At 29.9% G+C, this 21,609-nt stretch overlaps 6 protein-coding genes across 6 annotated transcripts; 3 read left to right on the plus strand and 3 right to left on the minus strand.

Annotated features, from left to right (window-relative positions):
* The first annotated feature begins 1,570 nt into the window (after positions 1–1,570).
* Positions 1,571–3,020, plus strand: Tsp_05195 (putative 2-oxo acid dehydrogenase acyltransferase). Its single transcript, XM_003369737.1, has 6 exons — positions 1,571–1,753; positions 1,828–1,974; positions 2,371–2,532; positions 2,586–2,650; positions 2,711–2,836; positions 2,912–3,020. The coding sequence occupies exons 1-6, from the start codon at positions 1,571–1,573 to the stop codon at positions 3,018–3,020; spliced, it is 792 nt and encodes a 263-aa protein (XP_003369785.1).
* A 1,270-nt stretch (positions 3,021–4,290) lies between these two features.
* Positions 4,291–6,134, minus strand: Tsp_05196 (histone methylation protein DOT1). Its single transcript, XM_003369738.1, has 8 exons — positions 6,107–6,134; positions 5,554–5,687; positions 5,456–5,499; positions 5,093–5,237; positions 4,734–4,959; positions 4,584–4,678; positions 4,403–4,521; positions 4,291–4,348 (listed from the first exon to the last, which is right to left on the minus strand). Exons 1-8 carry the CDS (start codon positions 6,132–6,134, stop codon positions 4,291–4,293), a joined length of 849 nt encoding a protein of 282 aa, XP_003369786.1.
* Positions 6,135–8,477: 2,343 nt separating this feature from the next.
* On the minus strand, positions 8,478–9,566 carry Tsp_05197 (Rho GDP-dissociation inhibitor 1). The gene is made up of 5 exons (XM_003369739.1): positions 9,383–9,566; positions 9,224–9,307; positions 9,031–9,168; positions 8,807–8,893; positions 8,478–8,740 (listed from the first exon to the last, which is right to left on the minus strand). Exons 1-5 carry the CDS (start codon positions 9,564–9,566, stop codon positions 8,631–8,633), a joined length of 603 nt encoding a protein of 200 aa, XP_003369787.1. The 3' UTR covers positions 8,478–8,630.
* Positions 9,567–12,205: 2,639 nt separating this feature from the next.
* On the plus strand, positions 12,206–12,823 carry Tsp_05198 (hypothetical protein). The gene has a single exon (XM_003369740.1). It carries the CDS (start codon positions 12,206–12,208, stop codon positions 12,821–12,823), a length of 618 nt encoding a protein of 205 aa, XP_003369788.1.
* A 113-nt stretch (positions 12,824–12,936) lies between these two features.
* Tsp_05199 (putative PAN domain protein) lies at positions 12,937–16,902 on the plus strand. Its single transcript, XM_003369741.1, has 7 exons — positions 12,937–13,013; positions 13,711–13,720; positions 14,748–14,813; positions 14,907–15,260; positions 15,320–16,152; positions 16,235–16,508; positions 16,555–16,902. Exons 1-7 carry the CDS (start codon positions 12,937–12,939, stop codon positions 16,900–16,902), a joined length of 1,962 nt encoding a protein of 653 aa, XP_003369789.1.
* A 309-nt stretch (positions 16,903–17,211) lies between these two features.
* On the minus strand, positions 17,212–21,483 carry Tsp_05200 (putative DNA-repair protein). Its single transcript, XM_003369742.1, has 14 exons — positions 21,473–21,483; positions 21,190–21,307; positions 21,069–21,139; positions 20,463–20,569; positions 20,179–20,366; positions 20,014–20,128; positions 19,865–19,929; positions 19,506–19,586; positions 19,332–19,442; positions 18,630–19,257; positions 18,263–18,510; positions 17,955–18,163; positions 17,301–17,922; positions 17,212–17,217 (listed from the first exon to the last, which is right to left on the minus strand). Exons 1-14 carry the CDS (start codon positions 21,481–21,483, stop codon positions 17,212–17,214), a joined length of 2,580 nt encoding a protein of 859 aa, XP_003369790.1.
* Between the last annotated feature and the right edge of the window lie 126 nt (positions 21,484–21,609).

Here is a 21,609-nt window from a genome sequence, read left to right on the forward strand (position 1 = left end):
TGTTCTCTTTCGCTTGGGTGGTAAAAATTGAGAACTGTTTGTTATAAAAAGCAAAACAAAAAGGAAGAAGAAAATATTTTTTTATCTTTGTTACTTCGTAATAGCATTCTGTTAGTTTTCATAAAAAAGAAATGTTTGTTTTTTGTTATTAATGAAAAGAAAAAAAAGAATCCTGTAATGTGAAAAAATCAATGTTGTATGATTAATTTGTTAAGGCCGAAAATTCGTGAACAGCTTGTAAAGCTTAGCAAGTTATTTTAAAGTGAAAACGTTTGACACTTGCAAATTGATCGACAATTATTGCACTTTAATCTTGATTTTACGCTAATATTCCACTATTGCAATTGACTCTTACATTAGAGAAAAACTTTTTTGTTTGTTTGTTTTTCAATAATTCCTCCATTTCTGTTTGCTTGTTTGATTTAAATGAGCAAAATAAGAGATTCAAGCATGAATTTAACGTGAGCTGAATTTTCCACCCAAACGCATGCATTTTATTTTTTTCAAAAATTGTATCAATCATAATTTAAGCGTGACCAAAAAAACAGAACTAACTCAGCAATCCAATTGCGCATCAGGTTCGTGAATTCTATCAGCTATTAGCGAATTGCAAAGATTTAAACAATAGCACTTGATTTTGGTTATACTGTAGTTGATTGGCAGCTGTACACTAATGTTCTGTTTCAACATATAAATTAATAAATTCGACGTAGTGATGCGTGTTGCCAATTTTGACAATCAGTGTGAACTTTTTCTTTTTCACTTTTAGCAATTGAGTGCATACGGAAAAATGCTTGCCTCGTTGACCAAAAGTAATATCCCTGCTTTCAGGTAAATACATTTTCTGTTTTCATCTTATTTTTTCATTTTAAATTTGTGATATTTGTGTTTATTTTTTTTTCAGATTAACCGGTCCAGCGGCCAGATTGCTTCTTCTTGAGTACCACTTAGATCCATTGGAAGTCAAATCGACTGGACCGCGAAATGCCCTTTTGAAATGGTGAAAATATTTTGAAATTAAAATGTGATTATAAAATTAAGTTGTGGAACTTAATGTATCAAACATTCAAACAGTAATAAATATATGAATAAACAGAAAATAGAAGGGGAGAATATTGTTTTCTGTCGAACAATTTTTGAACGAAAAGCTTGCATGGTTTACAATGAAACAAACACTTTTAAGCAGCATGCAGTTAGGCACTGTTTTGAAAAGAAGATTTTTTTTTAATTTTTACTAGGAATTTGTTCAACTAGTCTTTATAATTTTACTTTTGCAACAAATGCATCAAGTTCTCCCCGTGATTAATAGTTTAAAACGAATTATTTATTGAAAGCAATTAAATTTGAAGTTGAACACAATTGAAATAAGATGTATGTGCATAATTCTAGTTTATGATAGAAAACTTTTCAATGGAAACCTGAATTACTTTCGATATGTTGATTTTATGATGCAGAATTTGCACAAAAGCAATTAAAGTAAATGCAGAAGAAAATATGTGCGACAGTTTCAGTTTTTCACGTGAATTTATAAAGAGAAAAATTATAATATGATCTCAGTTTTTAATTGTAAATGTTTAGTGATGTATTGCAATATATTGCATCTCATAAATTAAGCAAAGTGCCTGCAGACCGAGGGCCGTCAGCTGCGGTTCAGCCGGAGGTGAAATTTTCCAAACGTTTATCACGCAGCTTTACTGACATGCCAATAGTTCAACTGATGAAAGAAGCAGCTGATCAATATTCTCATTCAAAAGTATTAACTAATTCAGTTGTTTGATTTTATTTTTGAATCCTTTATATTTGTTTGATTGTTTATTTATTTATTAGCATACAATTCCTCATTCGTACGAAACAGCTGACGTTGACGTTACGACACTGATAAATTTGGTGCAACAGGGTGATGATAATGATCGTGTAGATTTTGCACCTTCTATTTTTTCTTTTGTTATCCGAGCTTGCTTGCTAGCATTGAAGGTACACTTTATTTACTATATTTACATTTTTTACGTTTTTACGTATTTATCAATGAATGAATGTCTTGTGATAAAAAAAAATACCGGAGTATTAAACAACTTTGGCAGTAAAATGTTCTGTCAACGTTGAAATAATCTTTTCTAACTTGTTAGTGGGCAAAAACCAACAATACTGTGCAAATTTTATTTGAATTATATTGCATCAACTCAGTATACAGCCAAGGTTGGGTTGTAGTTTTTTAAAATATTCTTTTTGTATTGGGGATGGGCATTTTTTACTAAAGGAAGATTTGTAAAATATAATGAAATAATCTTTTCTCTTTGCTAATGGAGAAACAAATTTTTGTTTTCAGTTATTATTTTGTGCAAAAATTAATGTAGTTGTTTTTTTTAACAGAAAGTACCCGAAGTGAATGTTCTTGCTTCCGGAGACGATGTTTTCACCTCTCCCAGTGTCAATATTGGGATAAACGTTATCTCGAATGATCTTTTCAAAATGGTAGTCATACGTGATGCGAATTTGATGTCTGCACATGAAATCAATTTAAAACGAAAAGTAGTATATTGATTTGTTTTTTAATGAAAATTATTAAAATAAATTAATTCTTATAGGAATTGGAAGAGAAAGTGCATTCTGGTACTTTGATTGATGATGATTGTCAACATCCGACATTCAGGTAAATTTTGATGATCGTGAAAATACGAAAAGTACTTCAATTGTATTTCAATACTTGCAGCATAATCAACTTAGCTGATATGCATGTGACCAAATGCGCTGAAGTGTTGTTGCCTCCGCAGTGTGCGTTGTTGTCTTATGGAGAAGTTTATCAGACAGTTTCAGATGAAAATGTTAGATGCTATCGGTTGGTTTGTTTCAAAATATTTCATTATTTTATTCTATAAATTGTAATGATAATGCGTATTTGTTGTCATTTTAGCGTAAGAGCTACACTGTCGTACAATAATGCAGTGATTCGAGATGAGGCTGCTCTTGAATGGTTGAACAGTTTCGGGAACTTTCTACAACATCCAATTCTTTTGATATAAACAAATAATATACAATCAAGTTGGTTCAAATTTAATGTGATGTGTGGTCATTTATTGTTTGTATCATTTTCACTGAATAATAATCTATTTGATCAGCACTGTTTTTCTAACATTATTGGAAAAATTGTTTCAAAAATTACGGCATAAAATGCGTAGCTTCTTCTTCTTCTTCTTCTTATTTGATGCATGCATGCATGCATCAGTGAGTGCAGATTTATTTACTGAACTTTGTATTAAAAAACAACAACTAATCGACTGATATCATTTTATTCAAACGTGAATATCCCTTTCATAAATAAAGACATTCCAAACAACAATTAAACAACTGAACATTTAACCTGAAAGCAAAGTCACAGAAATCGTTAATATGCAGTGTTATTTATATATACTAAAAATGCAAACTAAACAAACAACGGAACAAAACGAAAACATTTTGGTGTTTATACTGTTGCTTTAAATAAAAAAATAATTTGCATTTTGTTCAATAATTAATTATTTAAAAATACGACCAGCTAACGATATTTCTCTTTTTTCTTTGTCTTTGTTGCAACTATTGACTGTGGTATAACTGTATTCGAAATACGACTTGTAGTTGGCTTTTCAGTACTACGAATAAACTGCTCTATCTGAAATACAAAATGTATATATATATATATAATAAGTGCAAAATCAATTAACAATAAAGATGAAAAAATAATTATAATATTACTCTGCTGTGATCCACAGTATGCAGATAGAAAGAGATTTTTGCAGAAGTCCAAGAAACGCACCTGGACATGGTAAACAACTTCCTTACAGACAAACATGCTCCAGGATCTGAGATTTGAAGTATAAAAGAAATTAATTTCAGTTTTGCTCTCTTACTTCATTTCACTATGATTATTATTATAATATTCATTTTGTTCAAAAAATTGAAAAAATATATATACCGCAAATGTTCCGTATCGTCAAACGACCACCGTTGCCTAATTCAAAAGGTTTAGATGAAATAATCTTTGTGCCATCTTTCAAATCAGAAAAAATAATTTTTAACTATAAAAAAACATCCTGTCATTATTCTTATTCAATTATCACAGCATTTACACAATATAAAAATAACAACTCTAATATATAACAATTGGGAAGCAAATTTTTCATAAATTTAAATAATATAAACCAAATAACTAATAAAGTACTGCTGTTAAGTTAAACGTATTTAAATAATCATTAATTTCTATTCTAAATTGGTATGTGAATCTCTTCCAAATTACTTTCCATTTATACGTAATAATTACAATACCTGATGATCAAGTTCTGGACCAAAGGCATAATTGTTTACAAAAATAACTCTACAATAAAAAATAATATACTTAATAAAAAGCATTTCCGACATTCTTACTTACGTTGCTTTGCAAAAATGTTCACGAAATTTCACATCCAAAAAATCACCTTCCAGTAATTTAAATGGACGATGAGTATGGCCATACCAAGAACTCCATCTTTCAAAATGTTTATACATTCTCTACAAAAGAATTTTCATCTGCATAAACCTTGATAAACAGAAAATAATAATAAAAAACTTACTCTAGCATATTTTATTGGCCACTTTGCTCTTTCAATCCCCACTGACATGCCACATAAAGATGTAGCTGCCACTTGCAATACAACATTTCCAACACCTTAACAAATCTATAATAATATGAAAACAAAAAAATTTTTTTTGAAACTTATTACCACTCCCAAGATCCAAAAAATAATCGTTCGGCCCAAGAGGAGTCTGCTTGAGTATGACAGATACACAATCATATGACACCTCACCATATACAGACGGTGTAAAAGCAGTGTACAAATTGAGTTTCCTAGGTTGTGTAACGGAATAATTGTACACTTGCTGAAGCATATGCCTCAAGAAAACCTCTTTCGATTCCGGTGGAAGAAAAGTAGCAACCCTCAAACCCGCCTAAAAACATTCAAGATTAATAATTCAAATTAGTTACAAACAAAGAAACAAACAAAACAGCTGAATATTTTCATTGAAAGCATCAGTTCAATATATATATATATACTTATTATTATTAAAAAATAATAATTACGGAACGTCTTAATCGCTGAACAGCTTTATTAAAAGATTTTGCTATCTTCTTTACATCTCTGTATTTTAAAAGCCAGGGCAATCGTTTAGCAGTTGGTATACGTTCCAAAACGTCGAACATTTCTGATATATAACTTGACAACAATCTACAACAAATAACTATAACAGCGCATGTTTACAATCATTTCAAAGTATTACATATTTATAATTTAATTTAAATAAAAATTAAATCATTCTTATATATGCTTACATAATTTATATATGCATCTAAATATAACAAAAATTACAAAAAATATTTTAAAAATAGTCAAGTACATTTGAAAAGTAAACAGTGTTGCACTTAAATTTTTAATAAACAACTTACCTGTATGTGGCAAGCATTTCTTCCAAGGCGCAGTAAGTGTGCGTCTATAATTAGTATTAATTTAATAATTAATTGACACTGCAAAAATTAAAGCAAACCTTAGGAAGTGGCCATTTGAGCAATAATATTTTACCCGTAACAGGATGCATGAATGCTATACGACGATCTTTTCTGCGTGCTGTATTCTCTGCCTTATTTGAAGTATTTTCAGTTGTATTCGAACAATTAAATCCTAAAATTGACAGTACAATTCAAGTAACAACAATATATTTTTATATAAATCACTATAACACAACATTACAACAGTATATACATATTTAATAAATAACTAAATTCAGTTTAATATTACTTCGTTAAGTAAAAATACAAATCACAACAATCTTATTTTTAGATGAAATACTAAAATATGTCAGATGGATTTTTGGCAAAAATGTTTATACTTTTCAATCAAAAATTATCTTCCCCATATCTTTCTAATATTTACAAATCTCACAAAAGGATAAAATAACTTTTCAACAATACAGATTACTCGTTTTTAATGTTTTATACGTTAAAAAAAAAGAAAAAAATCATTTTCAACTAATGACCATCAAGCAGACACATCAACAACAATTTCCAGAATTTATAATTATTGCATAAAAGAACTCATACCATTTTCATCACTGTACTGTGCATCCATGAATTTCGTAACCTAATTTCGCTCAGTGGGAAATACATGAAAACAGAAGTTCCACAGCCAACAGTTACAATGAATACCACATTACAGTAGTATAAGAATCAAAAAGTTTTAATTCTAATATGTAGCGACTAAGTAAAACAAATGTCATCAACCATAAATAACAAAGGGGAATTCAATTATACTTATTAAACCTTTTTAAGTTTTTTTTAAAGAAATGCATAAAAAATAATAGTTAAAAAATAACACTAGATGTTTTTTAAAATTTAATGATCATGTTTGCATTTAATTTTAATGATTATGCACTACCAACTTGAAAAATTATTATTTTTTAAAATTATTTTTATTATTATTTTTGATTTTTGCATGTACATTCAAATTAATATACACTTTTATTGAAAATCATAATAATAATAATAACAAAAATAAAATATTTTTTAATGTAGTGTCAAATATTTTCAAGATTTACATAAGATATCATTTATTTGCACTTTATTTTACTCTGTTCTATCATTTTGCTACGTCAAGAATCCGCCATTTAAAAACTTAACTTGATTATCATTGTATAAATGCCATTTATTTACATATACCCATTTATGGGTCATTTATTTACAGTAATAAGAAAATCAAGCTGAATTAAGTAATAAAAGCTGAAATGAAATCATAACATTTAATTTGAAAAAAAAGGTGAATTAAAAAAGTAAAAAAATTAAAGTAAGAAATCAACGTAAATATTTTTAAACTAGTAGGTAATTTTATAAATAAGAAATGCAATTAGTTATGAATACATGAATACATGCAAGAAAAGAATTCAAATTAACAATTTTGCTAATCTAGTTTCAAGCCAATTTAAATAACGGGATAATTTAAATTAATAAATTTATTTCAGATTGATTTTCCAATAAAAATATGGTGTAACTAAGCTATGTTTAGGTTTTTTGAATAGTTTTTTTCGCTTTAATTTAATCTCATATTGCTGTTGATGGATTTGTTTAAATTTCATACAAGAAAATAATTGCTTGCATTTAATATCCCTTTCAGATATTACATAGTGTCAAATTTAACATTATGAAATATTCGCAAAATTGCAACATATTTCTTTTTACTATGATGTTTCTCCTCACGTATTAATTGAAGCATTGTTGTAGGGAAACATACAAATTTTCATTTCAAGAAAAACTATCCATTTAACTAAACACATCTACTTTTTGTGATAGGTTATCCCAAATTAATTACTTGTTTGTGAGATTATATTAAAAAATTGACAAGAAAACAACTCAGATGTTTCTAGCGCAAATGTTATGCTAATTTTAAAATTTCTGCTTTATTAAAGTAAAAATTGAAGCATGTTATAAGACAAATGCTAAAACAGCTGACATCATAAGCTAACAAAATAAATGAATTATTAATGAAGTTGAAGAAACACCGCAACTGACGTCCTGAAATTTTATTCATAATCTAATTCATTTTGTACTATAGTTATATTTTGCAACTTTATTTATAATCTTATCATTAAAACTACGCATTTAATGTATGATAATAAGTGCATCAGAATAGAAAGATAGTGGCTTTATTCGATAAAAAACATCTGATTCAGACATTGTAGTGATCATTAGCCAAAATGTGTAATTATTCTTTTATTTCTTGAAATTTGTATCATATGCATTTTAATTTATTAATCTTGATTTAATTTGAAATAATGAAGTAAAATGTCACTAATTTGTGTTTTAACAACTATAAGCCTTTGATCAATAATTTTTCATATATTCACTGGAATGTGTATTTAAATGTTTTTCATAATTGAAGCAATTAAAAACATTGATGGTTCATAAAACGCAAAGAATGAAGTTGTAATTATAGTGCAGCAAACTAATAATGCACTATCCCGTTGTACCTATCATGTATTATAGCAATTATACATAAGAGGTACCTTAACATACCTAAAACCATATTTTCCTAGCAAATAAGTTAGCACTGCCAACAAAGTAAATTGAAATCGTTTTTATCTAATATTGCCTACTGTATATTTTAAATTAACCTTTGTGCTCTTCAATTCCAAAATTAAAAATAACAAATTATATTTAAATGAAAGCTTTTCCTGTACTCAGAATTCAAAACAAAAATATGAAATTAATTATTATTTTACTTTATTTATAGAAAGAAGAAAATCAAACAAACAAAAAAATGTTTATTTGCGAAAGCGAAATGCAAAATCATCGATATCTACCAGAAGCAAAGCATACTGGCAAATAACTTTAGCAGCATAACTGTGAACAAAAAACAGTATTTCTAATAATAGGAACAAAATAATGATCGATGAAAATCACTTAGCTATGCAAATAAGTGAAAAATGAAATAAACAGCCAAATTATAAATGAAAGACACAGTTGAACAAATCGAACAAAAGTGTTATCATTTATGAATTACTATATTTCTTTTGTTTCCCTGCATAACTTGAAAATTGTACATAAGTGAAACCCAAGCAATAATTGAAGGCCATTAATCCCAATCTTTTTTGATTTCCAAATTCCATTCCCACTTTAACAAAACATTTTTATCATCATCTGTGAACAAAGACTTCACATTGTAAGAACCACGTTGTACCATGCCTATTTTAAAGTGAGCATTAAATTAAAATTTTGAAAAAACTAAACAAAAAGAAAACATTGACAAACCTGAAGGTGCTTCTTCGAGTGGTGTACGAAAGGTGTGCAATTCTTTTCGAGGTGGATATGATCCTACCATGTATTCGTCTTTTGCCACTAAAATCACAAATGATATAAATGTTATATATACTGCTTGTTAATCGCTTCATTTCATGCGTTATGCATAAAATGGAATAATATTAATATATTAAGATTAGAGATTTTAAATTCTTAATAAAAAATATATGCTAAACCTTGAACACCAAGACGATACACTTTTTGCACATATTTCAAACCGGCAACAATTTCACGTTGCACATGAAAGCCCACTTCCAAATGATACTGACAACCTTCTTTGAGAACAAAACTTTGTTTTTCCATTTTTGATATATCTGAATATTTTACTCTTCATTTTTAGTGAAAATTAAAAACGCACAATTTTAATACCTTCCAAATTCATGACAACATCGGGGCGTCCGTTCACGATTAGAGTCAACTTACGTACAATAACATTTTTTGGATTCGATTCATCTAAATTTATCCGGATAATTTTTATTTAAAAAAGCATAAAACATTGTAAAATACAAACTGTAAAACTGAAAATACCAATTACAACATTTTCAGATGAGCTACCAAGCAGCTGTTCCTTGTATTTTCTCAAGCTGAGATCGTCTGCATCAGCTGCAAATATTTCTTGCACCGATTTCTGAGCCGGTGCTTTGTAACAGCTGTGTGTATCAACTAAATCTTGACCATTCTCCTCGTCGGATAAATGTGCCGTGTCAGCCATATAAATATCCTAAAATTAGAAATCAGATATAAAACTGCAATTTTTCGCCAAAATATAACAGCAAATTCATTCGCATTTGCATTAAAAGTATGACACTTTAACATCTCATAGCAAATTTGCATAATATAGCTTCTATATTTGAAAAAACACTGTAAACAGTGCAAGTGAAATTAATACAATACTGTAAAATGACTTCGCAAATATTTTCTTCAGTTTCATAATAAAGCAATTGGTTGGCATATTGTTGCCTGAAAAGTTGGGCAACGGTTCCGGTAGATGACCTTTACATGAATATGACAATAATGAACAGGCTGAATCAATACGTACAGCTGTGCCAATAGTCATAAAGAAAGAAAAAATTTTTTAATTTTAATTACAAAACAATTAATTCATAAAATTTTTATTCAATAATTTACTCTCAAATAATGCAAAATATGCCCAGAAACTACAACTTCACATAATGTGCTAATAATAGTAGACTGTAGAATACTGTGTGAAAAATAAGTTCTATAAAATTCATTTACAATAAATTTCGCCAACAGATTATAACTCTCTCCGTGAAAACTGTTTAAAATTTTTTTTAAAATCAATAATACTAATTTTTAATATAATGGGATTCTAATATGTTACGTAATTCTTTAATAAAACGTAATAAATTTAATAAACATAAAAAGAAATAGTAAAATATTAAAATTTCTGCAATATTAATAAAAGTCGCGCAATGATGATAAAAACGTTATTCAAATGTTATTCAAATTAAACAAAATTGAGATTCATTTGATGCTCATTGGCTATAGCTTGTTTGCATTTTCTGATTGGTCAGTTTAGTGCATTTTTATACTTCCATTCTGTGACGTCACTTTTGCTTCGCTGCCTCTTTTCCTCAGCTAACATGTTAATTTGAACAGCTCACGAAATTGCTCAAACACGAAATTATTTGCGTAAATACGTTCGAATAAATTGTTTTAATATGATAATTACTGTGAATTTTATCGTATAAAATAAAGAACGATCGTACAAATCGTATAAAATAAAGATCTTTTTTATACGAACAACAGTAGAATTTTTAAATATAATTTTACGTCTTGTTTGTTATGAAAATAAAATCGCTTTACTGCTATTCATTAATCGGAAACTATGTTTGCATCTTTTTTTAAATTTTCTCACTAAGCATTATTGCTGGCATTTCGAAAACAACGGGACAACCATTCAGCAGTAACGCATTACGTAGGCGTGAAATTTTGTTCACTTTCACCACTGGCAACAATTTTATTTTCAGAACTGCAAGTGAAATTCGGTCAAATTGAAATGAATAAAATTTTCTTCTTCTTTTACCTAAGGGCACTTTCTTAGAAGAATTTTTAAACAGCGAAAAATATCGAATTGCAAGGTGAATTTAATTGCCCTTCGTCGTTTTAAACCTCTTTTAAACGAAATACAAAATATATGATCATTTTCATAACAAAGCTCATTAATAAACGTAATGAAAACGAGTCATTTTTCAATTATTTTTATGATGTTGCATTGGTGATTAAATTCAATTATGCAAACTGTTTGTTTTCAAAACAGTTGTAATTTAGAACGTACAGTAGCCCTTACATTGACAGTATTTTTATACGCAGGTGTTGTTTTGAAATTTTTATTAATTTGATAATCAGTATTTATTTCTAATTGTCAGTTTAATATTTTAAAACATTTAATTTATAGTTTCTTAAAAATTTTGTTGTTTTTAACAGTAAATAAATAAGTTTTATAACAAAAGTAAAAAATATTAATGAAAATTAAAATTTTCATTGAATAACCACATTATAATGTTGAAGTTTATTAAGCAAATGTTTAGTTTTACTAAGACAGTAATAAATTTGGTTTTATTAGTGTATAAATAAGTATATGTAGAGATTTTAATTTCTACAATGGTAAGTTATAGCTTACTCGATCACCCTCAAATAATGATGCAATTATCGTATCTAAAAAATATTTTTTAATTGATGGACTGCGATAATAATGATAATAATCATGGTATAGAAGTTTCAGCTTTTCAGTTTTATAAATCAAGCAATCACAGCAGTAATCAGGATAAAAATTGGAATAAAATTCGACTGTACTTTTATTATTAGTATACTGAGGTGAAAAAATCAAGATTATGTGGGCATTTTTGAAATGCTAGTTTGCTTAATTGACTACGTGGGTTCATATGCAGTTATTCATTTATTTTTAACTATGGCGAACTGGAACTTTTACCAATATACCGCACCTACGAATATCAGTGGAATGTCCTCTTTTTAAAAATAATGACTACTCTCATGTTGATATATAAAAAAGTAAAAAAGGTATTTTTTTTGAATATTTTATTATAAATATGAGAATTTGAATGGGAGAAGAGAAATGTGAAAAAGAAAATGATTAAAATGGAGTTTGGCTTGTAATAAATAAAGGTAAGTATATGTGAATTTGTGCGGAAATGGTTAAAAGAAAAATTTATAGAACGCATTGTAGCTGTTGACGGGAACCGGACCGATTCTCAAACAAAGCTGGTCACGCACCGATTGCTTTCTCCGTCTGTATTTTCTTTTGGCCAGTAACGGCATCGACACTGGCAACTGTCTGAGCAAGGGACGATCTTAGCAAAAGTAACAATTATGGCAATTAGGGGTTTGGGATTTTTAATCAGCCTGAGCTTAGCCGGCGCTTGTTTTGTCTGTTATAAATGCGCTCAAGCGGAAAACTCGCCTCTATCAAATGCTCAAACGCTCAAGCAATGCCTGTTAGCGGTTTCGAAAAATACAACATCACAAGAAGCAGAAAAAGAAGAAGAAAAAAAAGACGATGCTGCTGCTGCACGCTTTACTTCAGATCGGTTGAAATTGCATTGCCATGGAGCCAACGATTGGCTAACAAGTTCAATATCCAAATCCAACATGGAAACTGTAGAACTGGATGAAAAACAGCTCAATTGGTTGAATTCTTTATCTTCTTGTCGAAATTTGAAACACTGCCAACATCTGCTTCAACATGCAAATGAAATCAGTAGATCACCAACGGCAAGTTTAAAGCCTGCAAGGCGTCGTGAAATTCGCATGTTAGAACGTGGTGAGTGGAAAAAATTGCTCAAGTCTATGAATCAATTGAAAAATGATACGATCAATGGATTGAGCAAATATGACATTTTCGCTATTATTCATTCTCCAAAATATGCTCCGGGTGCGCATTTTGGTCCTGCTTTTTTGCCTTTTCATCGAGAACTTTTGAAAAAGTAAGCATTCTCTTCCCTCTCTTATGCGCATATATTTCAATTTTAAACTCAAATTTTTCCAAATGAACAAATTTTGCAGGTCAATTTAAATAATCACTATTCACATAAATTGTTTTAATGGAATCATTAAAAAGAAAACCATTGAAAAAACACCCACACACACGCGCACTGATAAATGAATTCGTTGCTGATTGGTTTGTTTGTATAAAATTTTTGTTTACTTACTGCATTAAATATTGTCATATTGAATACAATAAAGGGTGAAGTTCATCTAATATAAATGTAAATGCATAGCAGCTGATGGAAACTAAATACTTCAATTAAAACCAAAAGTTTGCATCATAATGTTTTTGAATCAATCAATTCCTTTCATTGAATACATTTTTGAATTTGGAGTAAATGTTTAATATTTAATCGTTTATTTTCTAATCCTAAGAAAATTTCCAAGTTGGTCAAGCGAATTTTTAGAATGATCGCCTGATTAAATTTGTTTATCATTATTATGAGCAAAAATGTATCATAAATTATAAAACTCATGATAAACTTCAAAACTTGAAATGATTTATTCATGATGACATTAATAATGAATGAAAATTTTCTATTTTTTTGAACATTTCAAATCAAGAAATTTCAAGTAAATTCTGCACGTGATGTATATATCGAATTAGGCCTTTGCTGTTTTTGGAAAGCTAGATTGATCCTCTTTGTAAACTTGTCATTATTTGTTCACATGTCATGATGTGATGATATTTTTGAAATCTGTTTAACAAGACCTATTTTATAAAAAGCAATTGCATATAAATTCAACTTGAACATCAAAACAAACTAGACTTATGACCTCGAAAATTGATCATAAATTGTAGGAGTTTTATTTATTTATATTTTTATTAGGCATCGTAAGGTATTTAAAAAATTTTTAATTAATAAGCATATCAGTATTTCATAAATATTTGCATTCGAATTGGGAAAAGATTGTTAAATTTATGCCCTTTAATAAAAAAATTTATTTGATTTTTAAACAGTTTAATCATTTAATCAATGGAACTGAGAGTGCATTCACTGAGAAACAGATTTTGCTCTTTTAATACTGTATAAAGACGCATTAAACAATTTACAACAATATCAGTTTTGCTTTTGCATTAAAAATATTATTTTACATCAACAATCAGATGCATTAATTAATTAATCAATATCTTTTTGATTTAATATTTTGCAAAATTTATTTGTTAATCAAAATCAATAATCTTATCTATAAAATCCAAATTGTAATATTCTCAAGTGATATTTCGATTTTAATGTATTACAATGAAATTCAAAATTATTCTTTACAATACATGCAGTAGAAAGTTGTGAAAAAATTATCACTTTATAATTATTTTGTAAATTGAAAATTGTTATTGATTATTTATTTTCGAAATACGTTTTAGATAAATAATTTTGGGACAACATTTACTTATTCATTTTAAAATGAAATTTAATATTTTTATTAATATTATTCATTTATTGTAGTGATAAATTGCAATTGTTGTTCTTGTATTATAATAATTATTATTGAATAATTTTATGATGAATACAAAGCAGCAGGTTATCATTTTCAAAGGAAAAGAAGAAAAAAATTCAACTTATCACAAACTACTCTTATGGGTTCAACTGATGTTGATCTTTTTATTGTATTGTAATTATTGTAACAATTACGCAATTTTGAGTTTTTTTTTATTGTTCTGATTTAAAATTGTTCTTCTTCGAAAAAATCTATCGTTCGTAATTCAGTTCCTTTGTGGATTGAGGTTTCCCTTTATTTCTTTGGACATAATAAAGTTGGTTATCTTTTTATAATGCTAAGTTCAATTATTTGAAATTAAAACTTTCATAATAGCGAAATTGTACTTTAAAGATTTTTTTTATTGAATCACTTATTTCTGTAATAGAGAAATCAAATGTGCGCTGTAATTGTTCAGTTGGTGAAAGTAGTTCACAAAGATGAGGACGCTGGGGTAAATAGCAGCAGCACAGTGAGGCAACGAAGAATAAGATAACAATGAAGACTATGTTAACTTTTATTAAAATTAATCAATTCAGATATGTAGTGCCTGTTGATTAATGTAGTAGTTGTACTGTTTAGTTTTGAATTGGCTTTGAGAGTTTATGATGAAGATGTATCGTTGCCTTATTGGGATTCGAGTCTTGATGAAGGTTTACCAGATGCCGCTGATTCGGTTCTTTGGTCGGATGAATTTTTTGGAAACGGTGACGGATACGTATCTGAAGGTCCATTTAAAAATTGGTTGACTTTGAAAGCAGTATTCAACGAGCGGAAAATTGTCCGCGAAGTCCGCAGTTCCGAATACGGCAGCTTGTACAACGTCAACGACTTCCGCAGTATCCAAAGCAAGTCCAATTATGAAGAATTGACCAATTGTGTTGATCCATTTTTTGAACTGGTTTATGCTTGATAAGAGTTTTCTTGTGTTGAAATTTTGAAAATTATTTCCCTTTTCAGCTTTACGGTGGTGTGACGTTGTGGGTAGGTGGACACATGAAGCATCCGGAAACTGCGGCCGAGGATCCGGTCTATTTCTTTCATCAGTGTTTCACAGATTACCTTTGGGAACAGTTTCGCGAAAAGAGGCAAACAGAAATTGAACGCGAAATTGATTTCGTCTCCAATACCGACTCTTGCAACAGAAATCATTATGCCGATGCTTTGATGAAACCATTTTTGATTAAAAATTCCGATGGACTGTCCAATATTTATACGGATGAATTTTACTTTTACGAAAAACGGCCCACGTGTTCTGCACAGAGTCCAGATTGTGGATCCGATTATTTGTTCTGTGATACGGTTCGATCGAGATGCATGAGCAAAATCAAACTTGACGGCAATTGCACTGGATTTCAATCATTTCCCATCTGTATCAGAGGTGTTTGCATAGATGGCAAATGCAAAGATGCTGATATACAGAAAATTTCATTTTCTCACGATGAAAAGCCAATCACCAAAGTATCTGCTGCTGCTGTTGTTGTAGATGATGAACAACTGTCAAAAAAAGAAGACAACTGCTATTGCAATTGTGATTGCTCTTCAAAAGATGGTCAGAAATCGAAATACATGAAAAATTTGCCCATATCGTTGATTATTGGTGGAAAGACAACTTCCAAAGATCAACCAGTTGACGAGGCAAGTAGTACAAATGAATTGTTTGTCGATTCTGATTGGGTGTGGATTTTGGTAAGTGTCGTCTCAAGCGGTGATGCATCTCGTCCTGCTCAAGTGACAGTCATTGCTGACGGTATCGACTACGAAGGACATTATGAAAAATTGGCCATGCTGAGGTACAACGACAAATGTTAATATCAAAATTATAATTTAAAAAAAAACTGTTTTTTTCACTTGATTATTTTCTCTTTTTTCAAGCTCCGACACGTCTGCAGCATACGAAGGCACTGTTCCAGTGCAGGTTCGTAATCCATCTTCGAACAGAGGACGCTCAACAATACGTTTACAAGCTAACGAAAGAAAAGCCGGTGGATGTAAAGCTTATTGTTACAACAAGGATAGCTTCATTGGCTATAGGCCTTGTTCAGCTGAAATCACATTGTTCAGCAATCAGTCGAATCCACTGTATTCATCTAAACTTGAAGAAATTATTCAACAAGCAAAAAAATCACCAGCTTCTGAAATATTGTTTGTTTGTAATCAATTGCAAAAACATAATTGTATTTTTTTTTCATAAGAGAGAATTTCATAATTTAGGTGAAAATATGCCCAAACGAGACACTGTTCAACCAAAAAGTGATCAAGATTGTCGTTTCTTGAGGTTCGAACATTCACTTCTGGTTGGCTATGCAGATGCGGTAAAAGAGTCGCTCACGTTGGACGACTGCAAAGCTTACTGCCAAACTTGGAAATCACTCCAAGGCAAACCCTGCGCATCATTAATGCACTGGGTTGACGACGGCACTTGCATTCTGCTGACCCACACAAGAAATACACTGCCACATGTATTTGTTTATTTGCCAAAAGAGCCGGTCACTTATTTGGAAAGAGTCTGTGGAGATGCGTCCAGAATTTTAGAATCCTAACGAAATGTTTTCAATTTTTATTCTTATTTTAAAAATCTAGAAAGGAATAAAAAAAACTGTTCACTGTTTATTTGCACGATTATATATTATTTTTTCATGTTCATTAATGGAAATAAAAACCTATTCGTCGAAGTGATGCACTCCGCCGTTTCAAAAAATCTAATTTTCTAAGATTTTTTTGTAACAAGCTACAATTAATACCTGCATGCGAATATTTCGACAGTATGCCAGTAATCACAATCAATGTTTATTTCTCATTAATATCAGATAAATTGAACTGAAATCGTGTGACGCATTGTTCAAAACGATTCATAACTTCAGTTTATAAAATTATAAATTAATATTTAACATAACTGTTTTCATTTTCTCATCTCTCTTTGTTTTTTTCTCTTTTTAACAACGCAATCTGAACTATCGGCGACATCGTCATTTGTTTCATTTCTTTTCATCTTGTTAATTAAAACTTTCATCCTTTTTGACTGTTTTGCTTTAACGTCAATAGTGATGGGCAAAAAGTGACTGGAAATTCGGCTCTGATTTTCACAATGCGTCCTTCCTAATTTTTTCATCACTGGCAAAAGATGTTGATCGGTTTTTTCTTTACTCCAATTAAAATTTTCTTCCGCGTATCGTCGAATAGCATCCAAATCCGGCAAATTCCATTTAAAATCTTCAGCATGAAAATGATTAACTTTTGGATTCAAAAAAGCATCATATACACACTGATCTGGAAATGTGCCAGGAAAGTGACAACACAATTTCCGCAGACGTGTTCTGAACGTTGACTCTCCTGGCAAAGGTGCAGATTGAAACCACTGTCGAAAACTGACCAGTGTTTCTATTGGTGTACTTTGTTCGGCTGCACTGTTGAATTCGGCAATTATCTCTAATGCTGTAACTACACCGAGATTTTCCACACCTTGAGAATAATCACAACCAACTAGCATAGCTAGTAAAATAAACTTTTCTCTGTTCAGTGCTGAAAACACAGGATGCGCAATACAATTAATTAATGATGATCTGAATAAAATAAATTCAATTTCTTACCATACAATTCTTTTATAGTGTTCATATCAAAATATTGCACCAATTTTTTCTTGACAAATAAATTACGATATACATGTTGACCGCCAAATAGCCAAATATCCGAATCATCAGTTATCGTACCTTCGGAAATTTGATTCTGCTCTAACCAAGCACACTGAGCTTCTGCTTCTGCTAGACTCTTCACGATCGGTACGCCAAAAAGCCGCAAAAAAACCTACACAAAAAATATTCCACTAAACAGTACATAAATAGTTACAAAATCATGATAAACTTTTTAATCGGAATAAACAAGTAAAACATGCAAAATGCAAACCTCACATTCGTCTAAAATTTGTGAAGTAACCGTTCGCGCGCCAGCTTCAGCTCGCGAATGTTCGCTTTCCAACTTCTGAAAATCACCAGTCCAGTGAATATCCGCAACATCGTTTGCAACAACAGATTTCGTTTCCAAAACAACGCAGTCGGAAAAATCATTTTCAGCTATTTTTTCAGATTTTAAAGTTTCATTCAACATATCATGCAGATGTTCTTCAGACAATTCCTCAACTTCGACAAAACTGTCTAAAAAGCAAAACTTTTATACAACACATATATATATACATCTGTGTGTGTGCGTGTAAAACAAACAAAATTCAGATTGTATTACAGAGATATAAATAAATTCAAAATTTGAAACTCACCACTATCATCAGACTGACATTCTATGAATGTTTCCTTATTTTCTTCTGAATCACAAAGTTCATCACTTGCAGCAGTTGATAGAATCTGTTGCGTAAATTCATTTTCAGACGGATATCTTTCCTTTTCAAACGCAGGTTCACTGGCTTCAATAGAAGAACTAACATCAACAATTGAACTGCCTGCGCTGTCGTTTGTTAAATCATCATTCAGTGTTTTACAGTTTGCAAATAATTCACACGGTCTTTCTTCAATAAATTTTACATTCTCATCATAATTTACATCATCATTTCCTGGAATAAAATCATCAAAAAGCATTTCTTCACATTCATTTCCATCAAATGTTACACAGTTGGGTATAATGTCATTTTCAAGATTTTCAAACGGTTTAGTTAGTTTACTGTCTTCAACAGTTTTCTCTTCACGATCAAAAATTATATGATGCCGATTATCTCGACTAATCAATTTTTTCACTTTTACGGCGCATGTTGATTTTTCTGCTTCATGGACGTTTAACGTAAGCAACGGATCGCTAAGTATAATTTCCTCCCTAAGTTTAGCTAATTTATCATCAATTTCGTTTCGTTTCAGCAATTCGTTAATTTGGTAATTAGAAAAAGCACCTGAAACCTAAACAGAACATATTCTGCTTATGTTATTATCATAATTTAAAATATGTAAACAATTAAACGTCATAAAATTACCGAAGGTACATTTAATTTAGACGGCTGGGATTTCATTGCCGCATAAATTTCATACTGCAATTCAAGTGGCAATTCGTTTACAGTTTTTAAATCAATTCCGTCCAACAGAATCTACAAGATTAACATACATAACTATTCATATAACGTCACAAGCACATCTTTTGGTTTCATTACTTCATTATTACTATAACTCCACATGTCTTCATCAAAATGATCATCCTGTGAAGTCTGCAATCTTTCGATTTTCTCAATATCCTACAACTCCTATTCATTAGTTATACATATATATATATATATATATTATTAGTTGCAATATCATTTTGCATCAAATTACTGAAAATTTAAAATCAGCACTATGTAAATAAAGCAAAAGTTAAACAGTAAATACGAGTATAGTAAACTGAATAGCCATTATTCTTCCAATTACCCAACGCGCAGTACTTTTGCATAACACAGTTTTAAAATATTAATTTAAAAATACACGAATAACTTTCATCACTTCTTCGTGCAACAGAAGAAAACAAGATACTCACTTGAACGGATGAAGTACTTTCCGCATTAATTAATGCACTGCTTGCTTCATGCGCAGTCATATTTTCTAAAATTATTATTTTTAAAGTCATTCAGAATAAAAAAAATCAAAACATTTTTTCAAAACACAAACTTCAGTAATCAGCCTTACCATTTATTGTAGATTCAAAACGATCAGCAGCTTTGGCAGCCAATACCTTGAGCATCTTTTGCTGCAACTTTCTACTTTTGGTAAATGATTCATTCAATTTTATCCGCCGTCGTATCTGCAAATAGCAAAAACAAACTAAGTGAAACATTTTCTAAAATAAAATACCTGTGTACGTTTCTTCAAAATAGAAATTTCTGGGCCATCAAAAACAATTATTGGTCGAATTCCATAAAATAACAGCTTCAGCAGACGAAAAAATAAAATTTGAAGATGTGCTTTTGGCCCTTCAAAAATCGAATGCCGTTCTGAACCAAAATTAACATGAACGGCCTGATGCAACCATATCGACAAATCTTAAACAAAACAAACAAATAACGACGTTCAATAGTAATTGTTTTCATAGTAACATACATATATATGGTATAAATAAACCAAAAATACTGACTCACCAACAGCTAATATTTTCCCGGAAAGAGATTCAAGAGTGACCGGCTTAGAGGCAGCATCCAAAATTTTCCACAACCCTTTAACACCCATAACATTTACTGTTTTCTGTCTTAAAATCAGATACAAATTTCACAATATTACAAATTACCAGCTGCACAGTACACTACAGTAAATAATAAGTTCAAGCATTATTACAAACATTACAGTATGATAAAAAAGTGGTACGACATTATCTAAAAAATCTTTAACCACTTTGTCATTTCTCTATAATGTACGTTAAACGTTTCTCCAAATTATCTTAATAGTGTAAGATATTTATTTTTTTATGCATTGATTTACTTCATACAATTTTTCCACTATTCGACTATAGTTCGACATTCTGTTTATGGATGATCACTTTATTGAGTAAAGCTTCAGATCTTTGCGAGCAGTTTATGTCATTTGGCTGAAAAGCAATATTTTGTTTCTGTTCAACAGACCGCTGACTAAGAAAACTGTTTGTACAGTAAGATGAATGTTATGAATATGCTAATTACTAATAACATTCCACGAATGAAAACTGACAATAAAAGAACCCTAGACAATACATCAACACTAACAGGATTTACCCAGAACGGTGAGCAACTGCTATATTTACTGTTAAGCCGGTTATGGTAACTAAATGCATGCTGAAGATTTTCTATAAACGATTCTATAATTATATATTTTTTCTATACTCTATATATATACATATAATTTTCTACAAATATTACAGCGCAGAAATTCATCAGCCGAGAATGCCTGGTTGTGAGTGGACACAATATTTAATGTCATTTTGGTCAAAATATTTCCTTTACTAAATACTTTTCTTCAATAAATTTTAATATTTCTATTCAACTTTCAACAATATACCAAATTAAAGGTAATTTTGATTTCATTTTTAAAAAGTTTGAACTGAATTCCTAAAATGTGATCATTTGTGAAATAAAACATTTAAAAAATTTCAAATTCATATATCATGATATTTAAATACTTGAAAATCATCGAAATTATTAGTTGAAGTAGTTGTAAAGTAAATTGTAGTTGAAGTTATCAAATATTTCACGTAACCATTTTTGAAGAATATCAGTTTTCATATGAAAGAACTTTAAGAAAAATCTTTAAAACTAG

The sequence above is a fragment of the Trichinella spiralis genome (assembly GCF_000181795.1).
Source record: "Trichinella spiralis strain ISS 195 chromosome Unknown Scfld1557, whole genome shotgun sequence".
In the NCBI taxonomy this organism is placed as follows: Eukaryota; Metazoa; Nematoda; class Enoplea; order Trichinellida; family Trichinellidae; genus Trichinella; species Trichinella spiralis.